We start from the raw sequence: 18,590 nt of genomic DNA, 5'->3' as shown, positions 1-18,590 counted from the left end.
CACGTAGGCCTGTACGTCCCGTCGTACTGAGGGCCACCAGAACGCCCGGCGAATAAAAGAGAGGGTTCGTTGGCGTCCTGGATGGCCGGAGAGCACGGAGGAATGGCCCCACTGCAGTACATCGGGCCGGCAGGTCTTTGGGACATAGAGGCACCCGGGTGGGGTGTTGGTCGGGCCCGGGTCAGACGCTTGGGCGGCCCGGACCTTGGTCTCCAGTGACCATCGGAGAGGTCCCAGGATGCGGTGAGGAGGAAGGATGGGCTCGGGGTCAGATGGTTCTGAGTCTGGGGCGTGTTGACGTGACAGGGCATCGGCTTTCTGGTTTTTGGAGCCGGGACGGTAGGAGAGTTGAAAGTTGAACTGTTCAAAGAATAGTGCCCACCTCGCCTGGCGGGGATTGAGCTGTTTGGTAGTTTTGATAGAGATTAGATTCTGATGGTCGGTCCAGACCAGAAACGGGGTGTCACAGCTTTGCAGCCATTTTCGCCACTCCTCGAGGGCGCACCGGACTGCCAGCAGCTCCCGGTCCCCTACACCGTACCGCCGCTGTGCAGGGGTGAACTTCCGCGAGAAGAAGCAACACGGGCGCAATCTCCTGTCCGGACCTCGTTGAGAGAGGACGGCGCCAGCACCCACCTCTGACGCGTCCACTTCTACAACAAACGGGAGGGCCGGATCCGGGTGTTGAAGAATGGGGGCGGTGGTGAACTGCAGACACAGGGATTTAAATGCTTGAACGGCCTCCGGGGGTAGGTGGAACGGACGTGACGAAGGTTTGGTGAGAGCAGTTAGGGGTGCTGCGACCATACTGTAGCCACGGATGAAGCGACGATAGAAATTTGCAAACCCAAGAAACCGTTGCAGTTGCTTCAGCGTCGTGGGTAGGGGCCACGACGCCACTGCTTCTAGCTTCTTGGGCTCCATGGCCACACCCTGGGACGAGATGGTAAAACTCAGGAACGTGGTGGAGCGCTGGTGGAAGGCGCATTTTTCCAGCTTACAGTACAGTCGGTGGGCGAGCAATCTCTTTAGTACTGCCCTCACGTGTTGAATATGGGATTCTAGAGTGGGTGAGTAAATGAGTACGTCGTCCAGGTAGGCATACACCCACCGTCCCAGCATGTCCTGGAGAGTATCATTTATGAACTGCTGGAAGACGGCGGGTGCGTTGCATAGACCGAATGGAATTACTAGGGATTCAAAATGACCAGTGGGGGTGATGAAGGCGGTTTTCCACTCATCGCCCTCCCGGATACGAATCAGGTTGTAGGCAGACCGGAGATCCAGCTTCGTGAAATATTTGGCTCCCGAGAGGGCGTCCAGGGCGGTGGTGGTGAGGGGTAACGGTGTTCGATTTTTGATGGTGATTTTATTGAGTCCCCGATAGTCCACGCACGGTCGCAGGCCACCATCCTTCTTGGTCACGAAGAAGAACCCTGCCGCGGCCGGGGAGGTCGATGGGCGGATGGTGCCGTTTTGAAGCGCCTCTGCCACAAACCGCTCCATGGCCAATTGCTCTGCCTTCGAGAGGGAGTAGAGATGTCCTTTCGGAGGAGTGGTTCCCGGCAGCAGGTCAATGGCCATGTCGCCTGGTCGATGGGGAGGCAGCTGGGCGGCTTTGGCTGAACTGAAGACGGTGGCTAGGTCATGGTAACAGGAGGGGATGTTGTCTAACACTGGAGGAGTCGGTTCTGGGTTCGTGGAGACAGACGAGGAGGGTTGTGGCAGAAGGCAATGGTGATGGCAGTGCGCTCCCCACTCCAACACCATGCCCGACGACCAGGAGAGATGGGGTTCATGTAGGGACAACCAGGGGAACCCGAGGAGGAGTGGTGAGGTGATAATCTTGGTCACCAGAAATTGGATTTTCTCCACATGGGAGTCCAGCCGGAGTTGCAGAGGGACCGTACGGTGAATGATGGGACCTGAGGAGACCGGATGACCATCCACGGAGGTGATGGTGAGGGGATGGATGAGTAGTTCCAGAGGAATGTGATTAAGTAGGACGAACGAATGGTCTATGAAGTTTCCAGCCGCCCCGGAATCAACAAAGGCGGTGGTGGAAATGGCTCGCTGGTTCCACTCCAGGACGGCTGGAAGAGTGAGGCGGGAAGTCGGCGTCCTTGGATGTGGATGAATTGACCCAGCCGACCGTGCCTTACCGATCAGCTGGGACTCCCGTTTCCCGGCCGATAAGGGCAGGCCAGGCGAAGGTGTGAAGGGGAAGCGCAGTACGCACACAAACCCTCCCGAAAGTGTCACTGTTTTTCTTCGGGCGTGAGGGTCGTCCGTCCCAGCTGCATGGGTTCCCCCCTATGGTCTGGAGGAGTGACGGTGGGCTGAGGTGGTGATAGAGGCGGTCGGGAAATCCGGTGCAAGGTTGGAGTGGGGACCGCAGTTTTCGGGAGTGCCAGCAGATGGCGATCAATCCTCAGCGCGAGTTGAATGAGGGCCTCGTAGGTTGCTGGCATCTCCCGGCTGACCATCTCCCCCCGAATTCGTGGGGCCAGACCTTCATAGTAAATCATCCGGAGGGCGTGGTCATCCAGCGGAGTCTTTGCAGCCAGGGTCCGGAATCTGGCGGTGAACTGGCTGACCGATGAGGAACCCTGGCGCAGATGATAAAGCTGCGACGCAACGTCTTCCCCGCCGTCCGGGTGACAAAAGGTGTTCCTCAATTCCCCCACGAATTCGGAATACGACAGGGATGCAGAACTGGGTGAGTTTATTCGGGCAGCCGCCCACTCCGCTGCGGGCCCAACGAGCAGGGTGAGGAGGAGGGCGATTCGGGACCGGGAGCTGGGGTAGCGGCTAGGTTGCAGCTCGAAAATTAATGAGAGTGTGGTGAGGAGCGCCTCGCCGCTCCCCTCGGTCCCGTTCCAGCGCTCTGGGAGCGCCAAACTAGGTTCGGGAGCCGCGGGGGGGGCGAGGGCTCTGCTCAGCGTTCGCCGCTTCGTGCTCTCGGTGCGCGACAGTCATTTCATGTAGACGCTGCCGCAGGAAGCGAACCTCCTGCGACAGACATTCGATCAGATTTTCCTGCCGCGCTACTCGATCACATAAAGCAGCAAAATCTGAAGCGTTTACGGGCTCGGTCATTCTGACACGCGAACCGGGACCACAATGAGAGAGTCGTGTAGGAGGAGACGAGAGACCTCGGTGCGGAGCTCCTCCGTGTTACTCTGCGAACGCGGGCGGCGCGAGCCACAACACCACGCTGATGTTGTCGTTTGCGTCTAAGGCACAAAGACAGGACAGGACAGAACAGGGCGACAGGACGGAGATCAGGTGTCGGGGTTACAGACAAACTGGAACGAGCTTACTTGGTTCGAGGAGTGCGGAGCCGGGTCTGACGACGGGGCAGGACAGGACAGAACAGGGCGACAGGACGGCGATCGGGTTTAAGGATTATTACTTCACTAGAACAAGCTTATTTGGCTTGAGGGGTGCGGAGCCGGTTCTGACAACGAGTGTCAATCAATGACCGAGCAGCCGGCAGCTGCTCTCTCATCAATTTATAGGGCACACGTTACCTCGTTTCCATGTTGCTCCTAGTCACATGATTGAATCATGTGACAAGAGATTGCTGTGCATAGAGACTGGAATCGAAAGACACAGTCTATCCATCAAGTTCAAGACATTTTAAACAATCTTGAAGATACATCTTGGTTTTCTCTTCAAGGGGGGGTCAAGGGAAAGCGTATCGCCAATGCTTCATGATGGACGAAAGCAGACATTTGACAGTTTTTGTTTCATTTATGAATGGAATCGTATCTCGTTTGGCCTCATGAATGCCCCAGCAGCTTTCCAACACTGCATAGAAGAATGTCTGGAAGATGCTCAGGCATCGCATTTGCATTCCTTAAATAGACAGCACATTGTTTTTTAGTAAAACATTTGACAGTCATATGGAAGATGTAAGAAAAGTGCTGCATCGCCTCAGAAAATAAGACATCAAGCTCCACCAAGGTGCTGAATATACCATCTCTCTGAAACGTGACTCCTTCATTTGCACACATGTGCAGTCAGAAACGCCGGCACTTGTGTGAAACAGAAAAAAAATCCTGCCATGAAGCTAGAGCTCCTTTGACAAATTTAGTGACAACACAACCGTTTGAGTTGGTATGTATTGATTTCCTCCACCTTGACCAATGCACGGGCGGATATGAATATAAAGTGATTAGTTGTCACAGGTAACACACAACAGCAAAGCACCCAGTGCACACAGTGAAATGTGGTCTCTGCATTTAACCCATCCCGAGGGAGCAGTGGGCAGCCACAAAAGGCGCCCGGGGAGCAGTGTGTGGGGACAGTGCCCTTGAGCCCGGTGAACGTGTTCAGATCAAAAATGTGACACACAAAGGAGGTCCAGGTACACTTCAAAATTACCGGGAGGATACAGTTCACACTGTGGTGCAACAAATGGGGCCTGACCTACAAATTTATGAGGCGAGACCAGAAAAAGGCAGAGGTCGCAGAAATCTCTTAATGCCACGTGAGTCCTTGCCTCTTGAGACTCAACCAGACTTAGCCGGAGAGGACAGCGGAAAACAAAAGCATCAAGCCCACCCTTCCCCCTGCACTCAAAGATTTCACTGTTTCCAGAGTTTCTTCAATCTGGACACCATTCTCTGAGCTTTGATAACAACTATGAAGGTACAAATTGCACCTCCATGGTACTTAATTCACTAATACAAAACTCAACTTATAAACAACTAGTGTAGGATTGTAATTAATCCTGCACGCAACACAAACCATACACTCATAACCTCGTTTTTCTCAATTTTACTATATCCAAACATATTCGTAACAATTACATAAACCATCAGACATCACACATGAACAAAACCCAAAATATAACATACAATTTATATACCCTTGTACTCAACTTAAATATCCACTGCACCTCACAAATAAAGTCAACGTTGCAGACCTGTATGTCACTGAAGTGCTGCTTCACCCCGCTGGACCAAAACATGAGGTGTCCACACTGCAGTGGCATGCAAGAGTGTTCTCCATTTTTGGAACCACGAGTGTCCACTCAGCCCCGGCACAAGAAAACCGCTGAGAAGGTCTGGCCACAGATCCACTGAACAAACCTTATAACATTGAGGCCGGTTCTGTTCATAACCTTTATAGACAGAATTTCTAGGCGCAGCCGTGGTGTGGAGGGTGTCGAGTTTGGTGGCAGGAGAATCTAGTCTTTTTGCCGATGATGTGGTCCTCCTAGCTTCATCAGTCTTTCAGCTCTTGCTGGGTAGGTTCGCAGCCGAGTGTGAAGCGGCTGGGATGAGGATCAGCAGCAGGAGACCATGGTTCTCGACCGGGAAAGGGTGGCTTGCCAACTCCGGGTCAGCAGAGGTCCTGCCTCAAGTGGAGGAGTTTAAGTATCTCGGGGTCTTGTTCACGACTGAGGGAAGAAGGGAGCAGGAGATCGACAGGCAGATTGGGGTAGTGTCAGTAGAGATGCGGAGGCTAAACCGATCTGTCGTGGTAAAGAGGGAGCTGAGCCAGAAAGCAAGGATCTCGATTTATGGGTTGATCTACATACCAATCCTCACCTCACGAATGCTCCTCCTAATCGAAAGGAGCCAGTTGAGGTGGTTCGGGCATCTGCCTCCTGGATGCCTCCCTGGGGAGGTGTTTTGGGCATGTCCTGCCGGCAGGAGGGCCCCGGGTCGACCTAGAACACACTGGAGAAGTTATATCTCCAATCTGCTCTGGGAACGCCTTGGGGTCCTGCCGGAGTAGCTGGTGGAGGTGGCTGGGGAGATGGCTGTCTGGGATTCCCTACTTGGGATGCTGGCCCCGTGACCCGGGCCCGGAGGAAGACGACATTGAGGCGTGTCTGAATAGTCCCATGCAGCAGCACAGTTCTACAATAATTTAAAACAGAAGTATTTGTGAATATCTGTCAAATATCTAACCTGAAACTAACGTCACCGCAGTTTTCCTACAGTGTAATATAAAAAGTACACTATACAAGTAAATAGTCCGGGAAAACCGTGGGTGAGTGTATTAAAATAATGTATATATTTATGTATGTACATATAGAATATGTGTATGTATATATGTAGAGAGGGGATATATACACACATTAAAAATTGCCACGGTTTATTATGTGTGTGTGTCTATATAGTCAATGAATGTGTGATCAGCTGCACGGCGGTTGGAAGGAAAGGCCTTCTGAATCCCTCCTTCCCACATCATGCCTGCAGGCGCCTGCCACTGAAGGAGCTGATCAGTGCTGTCAGTGTCCTGCATGGGGCAGAATATGTTGTCCAAGAGGGACAGGGATGACAGGGCTTAGCCACCATTTCTGTCACTCACCCCCTCCAATGGGTCCAGAGGGGATCCTAGAACAGAGTTATTTCTGGGGACTATTCCTGGAACCAATTATACTACTAGTTCTGTCCTGCATCCAAATAAATTAATAAAATAACATAAAAAGAGAATTCCATGAAACATAGTCTGCCTTTTAGTACACTAAAAAATATTTTTTATTAGATTTATATATTTGTGCATAACATGAGTTATTAATTCCTTATTTTTGACCTTTTAGGTTACAGAAAATATATGGTAAACAGCAAAACTCAAAGATATTACACCTGTCACCTAAATATTCTTATGCTTGCAAAACTCAAACATTTAGACTTAGTAGTACATAAATATGATTGAATTCTAATTATTTTAGTGAGGATGTCAACTCTAACGGCATGACCTCTAGCCCACCTGGTGACACCATTTCCCCGTTTTGTCTTGCTTAATTTTGTCCTGTGAATCTAATCTGTTTTGTGTTCGGTCCAGGCAGGTTGAGAGCACTGGGTTTGAGGAGGGCCGCGGAGACGGCTGTAATTGGCTGCTTTCCTCTGCGAGGAAGGTGTGGTCCTAATGAAAAAGAGGGTCATTTTTCTTGTGCAAGGCTACTTTTTATTTTAACTAAGTGATGGAATATGTTGGTGACCATAACAGTAAATACTTTTCATATTTTATGTTTCTCTTCCACTTTTCAGCTTTATAAATAAAGAAATGGTTAGGTAAAACAGGGCTTTTTTTATTACTGTGTGATTGCTACATTCATGTAGTTGTAAAAAGCATGACAATATATTAAGTAATCCAAAGTATTCAGAATACGTCACTCACATTGAGTAACTTAACGGAATACATTACAAACTACATTTTGGGGCATGTATTCTGTAATCTGTAACGGAACACATTTTAAAAGTAACCTTCCCAACACTGAGCACAGCACATAGTGGCACAATGAAATTTGTTCTCTGCATTTAACCCATCACCCTTAATGAGCCATGGGCAGCCATGACAGGCGCCTGGGAAGCAGTGTGTGGGGACGGTGCTTTGCTCAGTGGCACCTCAGTGGCACCTTGGCGGTTCAGGATTCGGTTCTATTATAGGTTACACTAGTATTGGATTGCATTGGTACTCAGGATTGGCCGATATCCACATACCAATTACTGGTATCAGAACTGAGAAAGCAGATCTTTAATTATTAATGTTAATAGAAATGTGACGACTGATCTCTGTATAGACCAGAACAGGAAAATTCTTATAGAAAAAAAAAGGTACAAATAAAAAACCTACGCTAAATACAGTGAAATCCATTTCCCCAACACATGATTGGTGCATGAGGAGGTGAAGACATTTGACTTTGTTCATTGAATCTGAATACAATGAACACAATAGAGCATCCAGAGCTGTCTTCCATGTTTTGCATTACAGAGCCACCCAGAGCTGGAGCGTTTCTGTTTTTAAAACCTTGTGATCATGTCACTCATCATTCGTCTTTCTTCTTTAGGAACTGTGAGACCTTATGTGCTGCCACGGAGCTCTGTGCTGGGGGCTCAGTCCTTGAGCTTTATGAAGGTAAGGCTGCAGCAATGTGTGTGTTCACTTCTCATTTCATGTTTTGCGTTGTTGTCTGGACAGATTTTGGTGGCGCATTCAACGAACTGGAGATCGCTTATGTCTGCCGGGACTCCTCCACAAACACACACACACACACACCTATACTTTATGCTAGCAGATATGTATGTGATGTACTCTCTGGGTTCACCAGGGGCTGAAGTATCCCCATGAAAACAACATCTTCCACCATGATATAAAGGTTTGTCATCACACACCGACACCAAACACAATCTATTTTTGTTAGTTATGAGGCTTCTTTACGGTCTGATCTGAAAGAGAACAGCACAGATATATTTACTTAGAACAGGATTTATTACAAGCGTACTCTCATATCTAAACTGTGAGGGCCTGCGTGTTGGTCCACAGGAAGACAACATCCTCCTGAACAGTGTGAAGATCTCTGAGTACTGACTTCCAAATTATTCCACCACTTCCTGTGCAGAGCAAGAAAGAAGCTGGATTAATGATTGCTTGTGTTTATGTTTATGGATGAAGAATTTGTGTGAATGTGAATTTTTTTTAAAAACATCTTTTGCTGTAGGTGATCTGGGCTTGGCAGCACTTTTAATTGACCCCAGTGCCATGGTCAAATGAATGGGAACATTGCAATGGTAAGTTTCTTTCAAAAGCAAAAATGTTCCTTGAGTCTGTGTGGTGTGTGTCACTGTGCATCACTTTTCCCTGTCTGTGTTTGTGTGTTTGTATTTATAAAGGATTGTGCCCAAAGTCATCTGTGCCAAGAGGGATGGCGGCTGTGACATTTGGTCCCTGGGAATGACGGCCATTGAAGTTGCAGAAGGCCAATTTCCCCACAGCACCATGACCAATAATTGGAAAACACACACACACACACTCTCATGAACACAAAGATGTAGGCATACACACTTTTCATTAACAGCAGAGTTAATCAAAGTGCAAGTAATGAATGTTTATTTTTAAAAATCCACCTTCCCCTTGTGTGTGTGTTCTCAAGGTTGATGTACATATTTGTGTCTGTCTGTTTTCAGTATTGTAACATACAAAACATCCGAGATCATGGTGCCACCCAAGCTGTGGAAGGATGGAAATTGGTAAATGTTTTCTTCACGGACACACAAAACACACACGCAGAGACACACACACACACACACACACACACACACAAAAACACACAGACTCTTCACTGGAGCATTATAATTAAACCAGATTGTCCTCTTCTCAGGTCTACTGAATTTAAAGACTTTGTCAAGCAGGCGCTTATTTGAGATCAAGGCAGCTTTTGGTAAGGAATTGCAATTCTGAATTTTAACTCTACTGACACAGTCAAAATTATCAAATTCCACTTTTCTCTGGTAAGAACATATCAACAGTGATGCGGTTCTGGAAGGACTTGAGTGAGGTGGCTTTAAGTTGTTCATGTACAGCTGAAAACCCACCTCTTGTAAAGTTTGATAAGCACTGCATATTGTAATTGATTCTAGTTAGGAGTTATTAAAAAAAATTGATTCAAAGCCTGCAGCTACTTGATGAACTAGTTTGTCCATCAGGTGCTCCTCTGAGAATACCTATGGCATCTATGTAAGTTAGATCAGGGGAATCAAAAGAAAAAATGGTCTTTTAGCTAAGCGAGAGTGAGCATAGGAAAAAGAGATGTCCTATGCGGCTACGGGAAACTAGATAAAGGCAGATTATGAAGGGATGCACAATACACAATGCATAATACCAAAATGGAACAAAACATATAAAATTGTTATGAGCTACTTCTGCATCAAAAACACAGGATGCCACTGTTACGTCCCTGGACTTATGCTCCCATGTTTTCTGTGTATTTGGCTGTGTTTTTGTGTCCTGTCTCTTTTAGGTTGCCTTTGTGGGAGGAGTTGAATTCTACAGGCTCCACCTACCATATTTCTATTGATCACCACCACCTATATAAAGAGACTTCTCTTGTCAAGTCAAGCCACGTTCGTGCCATGTCAAGCCCAGGCCGAACGCCTACCAGGCACACAGATGCCCTCGACCCTCCATGACATAGCCAAGCCATTTTATGTAACTCTACCAAGTAATGCTTAACAGAGCGTATACCAGTATATTATTTTTACAATAATACTATTTCCAAGTACAGGACCAAAACTTGTGAGATCTATGATATTAAAGGGTGATTGGGAAGTGGCGCTAATCGAATTCCAGTACCAGAGAACATGGGTGATTTTTGGAGAGGATGACAAAACCATCTTTTTGATCAAAAATATAACTGGCCAGACAACAAGTGTTATAATACGTGTGGTTTATTACATAACTGTCATGACTACGGACTTACGGGGGAAGGAAGCGCAGAGGTCTGACATGCTGGGAAGGGGATTTTATTATACAATAAACAATAAACACAAATAAAGAATGGCGCGGTGGCCGAAAACGATTTAACTTAAATAAAGAACACAAACTAACCCGTAGGCGTGTGGCGATTGCCAGAACTCAAATTACAAACATGCACACTGTTGCCAAATGAAGTTCACGAAAATGCCGGAGACCTGGAAGGGGCGGAAACACCTGGCATTTAAGCGCTGTCAGGATTGGCCACCGGTGTTGAGCACAGCTGCAGTCAATCCTGACAATAACCCTCACGGATATAGTCAAAGAGATCAACATTCATACAATGGTACAAGGTGTTACATTTGCTTATGACAATATTGTTAATAAGGTTTATTTTGATTCTGTTGAACCTGTTACTATAGTGATATCCAGGAAATTTAGGATTATTTTAGGCTTCAAGAATAGCGAACATTTTGACACATCCATTAGAGTTGAACAGTTGGGGTGGTCAATAACACATCTCCCATATTCCCTTTTTGTCTATATAGACATTATAGAATATCAGGTGGTGGGTGACTATTTTGTACCCCTGCTACAATGTGTACATACAGTACAGGCCAAAAGTTTGGACACACCTTCTCATTCAATGTGTTTTCTTTATTTCATGACCATTTACATTGGTAGATTTTCAGTTATTATGAAATAACTAAAAACATGTTTTATATTCTAGTTTCTTCAAAATAGCCGCCCTTTGCTCTGATTACTGCTTTACACACTCTTGGCATTCTCTCAATGTGCTTCAAGAGGTCGTCACCTGAAATGGTTTTCACTTCACAGGTGTGACTTATCAGGGTTTCTTGCTTTATCAATGGGGCTGCCCTATTGGACAACTGTTAAAATTGCATGATCTACTTGACCCTTTTCAGTCTGGTTTCTGGAAAGGACATTCGACTGAAACATCCCTCTTGACAATGGTGGATGACCTTCGTGCTGCAAGAGCTGCCTTTGACACAGTTAATTATGAATTGGAGGACACCTCCAATTAAACTTATCCAAGACTGAGATTCTGATCTTTCCAGGCAACAACTCCCCTCAGCAAAACGTCTCAATTCAAATCGGCTCGCTACTGCTCACACCTACAGCATCTGCAAAAAGCCTTGGAGTTTGGTTCACTCTCTATAACATTCGCAAGATTAGGCCTTTTCTTTCACAACCGGTTTGTTTCATACCATGAAACAAACCAGAGGGTCACCACAGCCACCACCACCGTTACAACTACAGCTATAGGGATCTTCAAATGTAATCTAGACCATGACACTGACTACATCCTGGATTTCTCCAACCCTACAACTGTAGGACTTATTATTATATCATCAACCCTGCACTGACACCATTTGCAGGCTCACTCTACCCTGGAAGGGGGACCCTCTCTGTATCACTCCTTCCCAAGGTTTCTTTCTTTCTTTTTTTCTCTCTCCTAGAGTTTTTCCTTGTGTGCAGAAGGGTCAAGTGTGGGGGGTGTCAACTGTAGGGCCTGTCAAAGCCCATTGAGACATACTGTATGTGATTTTGGGCTATATAAGATATAAAAGTTGTTGCTACGTCGTTCCTCGTCCAGGCAATAGTCATCTCTAAACTCGACTATTGTAATTCTCTCCTGGCTTCTGCAGTCACCATAAAACCCCTCCAGATGGTCCAAAATGTGGCAGCCCGCCTCATTTTCAACCAGCTGAAATACACCCATGTCACGCCACTTCTCACCTCTCTCCACTGGCTCCTGGTAACTGCTCGCATTGAGTTGAAATCCTTAATGCTTGCCTACAGGGCTGTAAATGGAAGTGTACCCTCTTATATCAACATGCTATTAGTTAGCTAGACTCCTGCATGCCCTCTCAGATCTGTAAACGAAATGACACTAAAAATTCTCCGATCCGAACCTTTGTTGTCCCTGGAGTAAAATTCATATTATGGCAAGAACCAATCAGTTAAAGAAAACGAGTGGCCATCATTACTTTAAGAAATTAAGGTCAGTCAGTCCGGAAAATTGCAAAAACATTCATTGTCTCCAAGTGGAGTCACAAAAACCATCAAGCGTTACAACGAAACGCACACACAAGGACCAACCCAGGAAAGGAAGACCTAGAATAACCTCTGCTTCTGAAGACAAGTTAATCCAAGTCACCAGCCTCAGAAATCGCAAGTTATAAGCAGCTCAGATCAGAGACCAGATAAATGTCACACAGAGTTCTAGCAGCAGATCCTTCTCTAGAACAACTGTTAAGAGGAGACTGCGCAAATCAGGCCTTCATGGTCAAATAGCTGGCAGGAAAGCACTACTAAGGCGAGGCAACAAGCAGAAGAGATTTGTTTGGGCCAAGAAACACAAGGAATACACATTAGATCAGTGGAAATCTGTGCTTTGGTCTGATGAGTCCAAATTTGAGATCTTTGGTTCCAACCCCCATGTCTTTGTGAGATGCAGAAACCACATGCCTGGTTCCCACTGGTTCTTGAATCTAGAGAATGCCAAGAGTGTGCAAAGCTGTAATCAGAGCAAATGGTGGCTATTTTGAAGAAACTAGAACATAAAACATGTTTTCTGTTTTTTTTGTTAATTACATAACTCCACATGTTCATTCATAGTTTTGATGCCTTCAGTGAGAATCTACCAATGGTAAATGGTCATGAAAATAAAGAAAACAACATTGAATGAGAATGTGTGTCCAAACTTTTGTCCTGTTCTGTATACACACTCACACACACACATACACAAATACACTAACAAGACCTGACCAACTATTAAAAATCAAATGACACTGTATAATGCACACTATGAACAGATCTATCCGGAAATGCAAATTTCCATAGCACACATTACATTTAAATATGCAAGAGTTTATTTGAAGGAGAATATAATCATACCATACTACTCAAGAGAGGTGTGAACCTTCACTGGTCTCATGATTCATTTTGATTATCAATGCCTCGATAGCGATGCATCACAAAGCATCCCATACATTTTCTACATTGTCATACAATGTTTTTTAATACAAGGGTTAAGGTGGACAATTTGGTTTGCTACAATGAGCAGAGAAACTGCACTCCATGCTCACCTTGTAACAGTTGTATATACTGGTAGTTCTACTTTAAATGCACACCGTTCTTTGCATGCTTCACAAGAGTTTCCTCCGCTATCAAACCCTTTATAACCTGAAGCCAGGTAGTATGTAATCATCAGGTGATGTTTGGTAGCCAGACTGAGAAAAATGTTCTTGAAATTATGTGTATCAAAGTTTTTGGCCTTAGTTTAAGATCAGGAAATGTCTCAATCAGTAGTTTCTTGTGATCTGTTATCTTGCCGGTCAAGTAACAAATAGATTCCTCAGAAAAGTAAAATAAAACCAACTGGACAATCTCTTTGAGATCCTTCAAAATCTCCCAAGTAGGTGTCACGGCCCTTGGTATGGCAAGGCAGGTGAACTGAGACGATGACAAAACTGGACACGTTCGCAAAACGTCACAAAATCAGTGAGGAACAGGACAGGGGAGATATCCGGCAACTGGTGAACGTGTAACATAACAAAGACCCGACGGTGAACAGAAACAAAATCGACAGAACATAATCGATTATATCATAATGATGTTGCATTGTAATCTGGCGATGGCACTAAAGTTAAAGAGGGTTGCCGGAAGTGACTGTGGTGGCCTGATCCAAGTACAGCGCCGACCTCACTGACCGCACTCGCCACATGCATGCCGACCAAAAATGGCGGAAGGACACAGAGATTAAAAATGCTCCAAACCCTTTAAAATCTGATATCAGGACACATCTTGGATTTTATGAGCAGATTGGGAAGCATGAACTAGACAAGTCACATGTGATGTGTAAAGCCAGTCATGCAAAATGAAATATTTCGGGAACACTACCAATTTAAGAAATCACGCTTGATTTCAAGATACTAACAACACCATCAGCCAAGGAAATCCAAGATGCACAGCCAAGACTCCATCTACAATACCGCTAAACTTGGAGAAAGGCTTCATACCAAAAGATTTGAGGCCATACCAGCCCTTTACCATGAAACTAGAGTTCAGATGATGATGACAATGAGCAAAGCTAATCGCTCAGCAATAATGGGATTTGTGACCTGCTGTCCTTTGTTACAGTGACGGCACATTAGTTAGTCCTCCTCATTAGCGATGACTTGCAGATAATGTCCCATGTTCTTTTCTCACATGGGTTTGTATGACACGCTCAAATGTTTGGTCATAATTAGGTGTTTAGTTTCTTGTATTTTATCCCATATCCAGGAACACACTCAGGGAAGAATTTGGTCTTACCACCAGGGGGAGCTATCACTGGAAGGGGGAATTGGCGTTAACTCTCGCGGTATTTTCTTTAGATAAAGAAATGCCTGCACGAGAGAACGACACTAACGATTCCTGCCTGTGTTTTCTCTGTTAAATACAGGTTAGTATAGTGCACCACTATTTCTAAATAAACCCACTAGGTATAATAGAGAAATTACTCATAAGAGCTGTCAGAAAATTCAAGGTGTTTTTGAAAGTAATTATTGCATTTATGTTAAGTAATACTGGTTTGTACTATTATGAAAATGGTTGTTCAATGGGCTGAAAGCACAAGTATGTGGGTTGATTCTGTAAAAGTGATAGCAGATATTGAACGAGTGTAATGTTCGAATGTGTATTTCTGAAAACTTAATGTAATTCAGGAAGTGAGTGTATGTAAATTGTTTGTAAAGTTGAGAGTAAAATGTATTTTCTTGAGATAAAGAAAGGCCTGCACGAGAGAACGACACTAACGATTCCTGCCTGTGTTTTCTCTGTTAAATACAGAAACCGCAGACACAAATACACTTTTTTTAAATCTGTCACAGTCCCGGGGCGCTGGGATCTGTAACATTTGCATTTGGCGGACCTACCGTCTCATGTCTCAGGTAAAGATGTGGTGCTCGTGACAGACAATGCTTTAAACATGCTGGTTAGAGCTCAAGTTGGAAATTATTAGCATATAAGATGTTTCGCACATTCACTGAATCTCGCCTCTCAGTGGGCACTTATATCGACATTCTTCCACCATAGCACTACACCCGGCCACCTTTTGAGAGTAAACCAAAACTCTCTGGGCTTAAAGAAATCTAAAAGTGCTTACTGATGTATCTATAAGGTGGAACAGTTCGTATGACATGATCCAGAGGTTCTTGGAACAGCAACCTGCGATTTGTTCCACATTGCTATCACCAAACGTTCGAAGAGGACAGTTTGACCTCTGCTCACTGAATGAAGCAGAAGTGTCAAATGCAAACGATGCTGTGAGGGCATTAAAGACACTGAAGGATGCGACCACGCTGATGTTTGAAGAGTGTAATCCATCAGCCTCTTTTACTGTTTACCTCATCACACAACTTCTCCAAATCATAGCAGACACAATAGGAGATTCTGGTAGTAGTAGCCTAGTGGGTAACACACTCGCCTATGAACCAGAAGACCCGGGTTCAAATCCCACTTACTACCGTTGTGTCCCTGAGCAAGACACTTAACCCGAAGTTGCTCCAGGGGGACTGTCCCTGTAAATACTGATTGTAAGTCGCTCTGGATAAGGGCGTCTGATAAATGCTGTAAATGTAAATGTAAATGTGAGATGGTTCACGAGATCAAGAATGCTGTCAGAACAGATCTCGTGAACAGTGAGGCAGAGAAGAAGACCCTGCCCTGGATCCTCGCTTTTCTAACAGAGGAGGAGAGATTGGATGTAGACAGAGAAGTGATATGATGTAATACAATTATAAAATGATCAACGAGATTTATTTTAAAAAGCTTAAATTGGTACAAGCTGATGCTGAGCTACGTTATTTCTTCTGTAAAGTAAGGCAAAGTAGAACCCAAGACACCCTATGCAATGGCTGAAGAGGAAATGAAGTGATACTGCAAAGCCTCTCCCCTGCCTCTGACTCAGGATGCCTTGAATTGGTGGCAGGTACACGAGGTCACATTTCATCTCCTCTCTTGCTTGTCAGAACGATATTTATGTAGCCCTGGCACAAGTGACTCTGCAGAGTCCACTCTTAACCCAGAGCATGTAGATCAACTGGTATGCTTGCACAAAAACTGACAAATTCCCAAGTACTAATAAACGTGCTTGTGATTTTTTGCACATTACAAAGTGCCATATGTTGTTGTTACACCCCCCCATACACACACACACACACACACACAGTATTTTGTATTTTCCACCGTAGTAGCATCTGCAGAGAAACTTTTTGGTACAGTCGTAGAGATGAGGTATCTGCAGGAAGATCCACTCTTAAACCAGAGGATGTTTGACAGAGAATGTTGGATTGGTGTTCATATTCAAAAGTACCAAATGCTGACCACTGGATTAATATGTGTAATATTGTATACTTTCAGGAAGTCTCATGTACACAGTTCTGTTATGCTACAAATTTTACACTGATTTTTTTTTTTTGGAAGACTGAACATATTCATACAGGATGTAGGTTAGGCCTATTTCATTTCTTTTAGTTACCATATAGTGATATAATCACAGTTTAAAAAAAAAATATTTCTGTTTACAATTTAATGTAATGATCACCATTTATGTTAACATTGTCAGGTAAAATAAAACTGGGAGCTTACATCTCAATGATTGTTTTTGTATTTGAAAACATTATATAAGGTGGAAAAATTGACGGGCGGCATCGTGATTCATATCAATGTATTGTAATCCGATATCAATGTATTGTAATCCAATCGTGAGACTTTATACACAGAAAACTGTTCCGCTGGCAAATTTCTTTTGTCTCTTCATGTTTTCTTCTTTAGGATGACAATGAGATAGGTGAGATCTCAGTGTACCTGGAGTTTTGAAGCTGCAGAAAAAATCTGGTGATTGTCCTCTGTCGTTAATGTGTATTTGCTTCAGGGGAAACTTCTCTCATACCCCCCGTCCCACTGGCAGGGGAGGGGGCACAGGCTTGCTCATTTCCAAGGACTGGAAATTCACTCCCGTTTCTGCTATTCAAACAACCAGTTTTGAGTTCCATGCAGTAACTATTACACACCCAGCAAAAATGTCCATAGCTGCTGTATATCGTCCTCCAGGTCCGCTGGGGAACTTTGTAGAGGAACTAGACACAACTCTCTCCTCAATTATAGATGAGGAACTGCCCTTTATGCTACTAGGAGACTTCAACCTCGATCTCCTCAAGCCACAAACAACTGACTTCCAACACTTCATCTCTGCTTCCAACTTCACACTTCTCTGCACGCCCGCAACGCACAGAGCTGGAAAATAACTAGATCTCGTACTTACACGCAAATGCTCCACAGCCAACACATCTGTCATTTCTCTACATCTATCCGATCACTCTTTTATTCACTTCAGACTATCCCCCCTGGCATGCACCACACCCACCTCACACTTAACACAATTTCGCCATAATCTCCGCACCCTCTGCCCTACTCAACTGTCTTCTGCTGTTTCCTCTGAGCTCTCCCCCCTAGACATCCTCTCTATTCAGGACCCTAACTGTACTACAGACATCCTCTGCTCCACACTAACATCTTGCCTCGAGAGACTCTGCCCTCTAACCTCAAAACCAACACGTGCGACTCCACCCTCGCCGTGGATCTCTGACGAGGTTCGCCGCCACAGGACCCATCTTAGAGCAGCTGAAAGGCAGTGGAGGAAATCCAAGTGCCCGCTTCAACTTAATAAGTATCAATCTCTCCTGAAATCCTTCTCTGCTGCTGTCACTACAGCAAAGACCAGATACTTCCAGGACAAAGTAAGCAACTGCAATGACTCTCGAAAACTTTTCTCGACTTTCAACCATCTCCTGAATCCTCCACCCCCTCCCCCCTCCACTTCTCTCTCATCTGAAGACTTCGCCACCTTCTTCACAGAGAGGGTGGCTGACATTAGCAAACAATTCTCACCGCCTAACCCCAGACCCCGTCCTGCTATTACCTCTGAAACCAGGAATCTGTCTTCCTTTACTCCCCTCTCTGAATCAGACGTGTCTAAACTTCTCCAGTCTAGTCACACCACCACCTGCTCCCTGGATCCAATCCCCTCACACCTCCTTCAGTCCATACAGCCCACCATATTATCTGCTCTGACACACGTCTTAAACTCCTCACTCACAACAGGAACATTTCCCACTGCTTTCAAACAGGCTGTCATTGCTCCCCTGCTCAAAAAACCCACATTAAACCCATCTCTACTGGATAGCTACCGCCCAGTCTCCAACCTTCCTTTTCTTTCAAAAATTCTTGAAAGAGCAGTCCTGGCTCAACCTTCCTTATTTCTCCACGAGCATGATCTTCTCGACCCTTTTCAGTCTGGTTTCAGG

General features: G+C 45.3%; 1 protein-coding gene and 1 long non-coding RNA gene across 2 annotated transcripts in view; both read left to right on the top strand.

Moving 5' to 3' along the window:
• LOC114800235 (iron-sulfur cluster assembly 2 homolog, mitochondrial-like) overlaps positions 1-8,334 on the top strand; it is a 30,535-nt gene extending 22,201 nt beyond the window's left edge. Inside the window, exon 4 of the mRNA XM_028997365.1 lies at positions 8,290-8,334. Within this exon, the coding sequence (XP_028853198.1) occupies positions 8,290-8,334 (45 nt within the window). The remainder of the gene's footprint in view (positions 1-8,289) is intronic.
• Positions 8,335-8,885: 551 nt separating this feature from the next.
• Positions 8,886-9,974, top strand: LOC114795272 (uncharacterized). The gene is made up of 3 exons (XR_003750491.1): positions 8,886-8,993; positions 9,125-9,184; positions 9,764-9,974. It is a non-coding gene; the product is annotated as an uncharacterized LOC114795272 (long non-coding RNA).
• The last annotated feature ends 8,616 nt before the right edge of the window (positions 9,975-18,590 follow it).

The sequence above is a fragment of the Denticeps clupeoides genome, chromosome 1, assembly GCF_900700375.1.
Source record: "Denticeps clupeoides chromosome 1, fDenClu1.1, whole genome shotgun sequence".
In the NCBI taxonomy this organism is placed as follows: domain Eukaryota; kingdom Metazoa; phylum Chordata; class Actinopteri; order Clupeiformes; family Denticipitidae; genus Denticeps; species Denticeps clupeoides.
The sequence above is the reverse complement of the archived record's forward strand: the minus strand, read 5'-3'. Positions and strand labels throughout refer to the sequence as shown.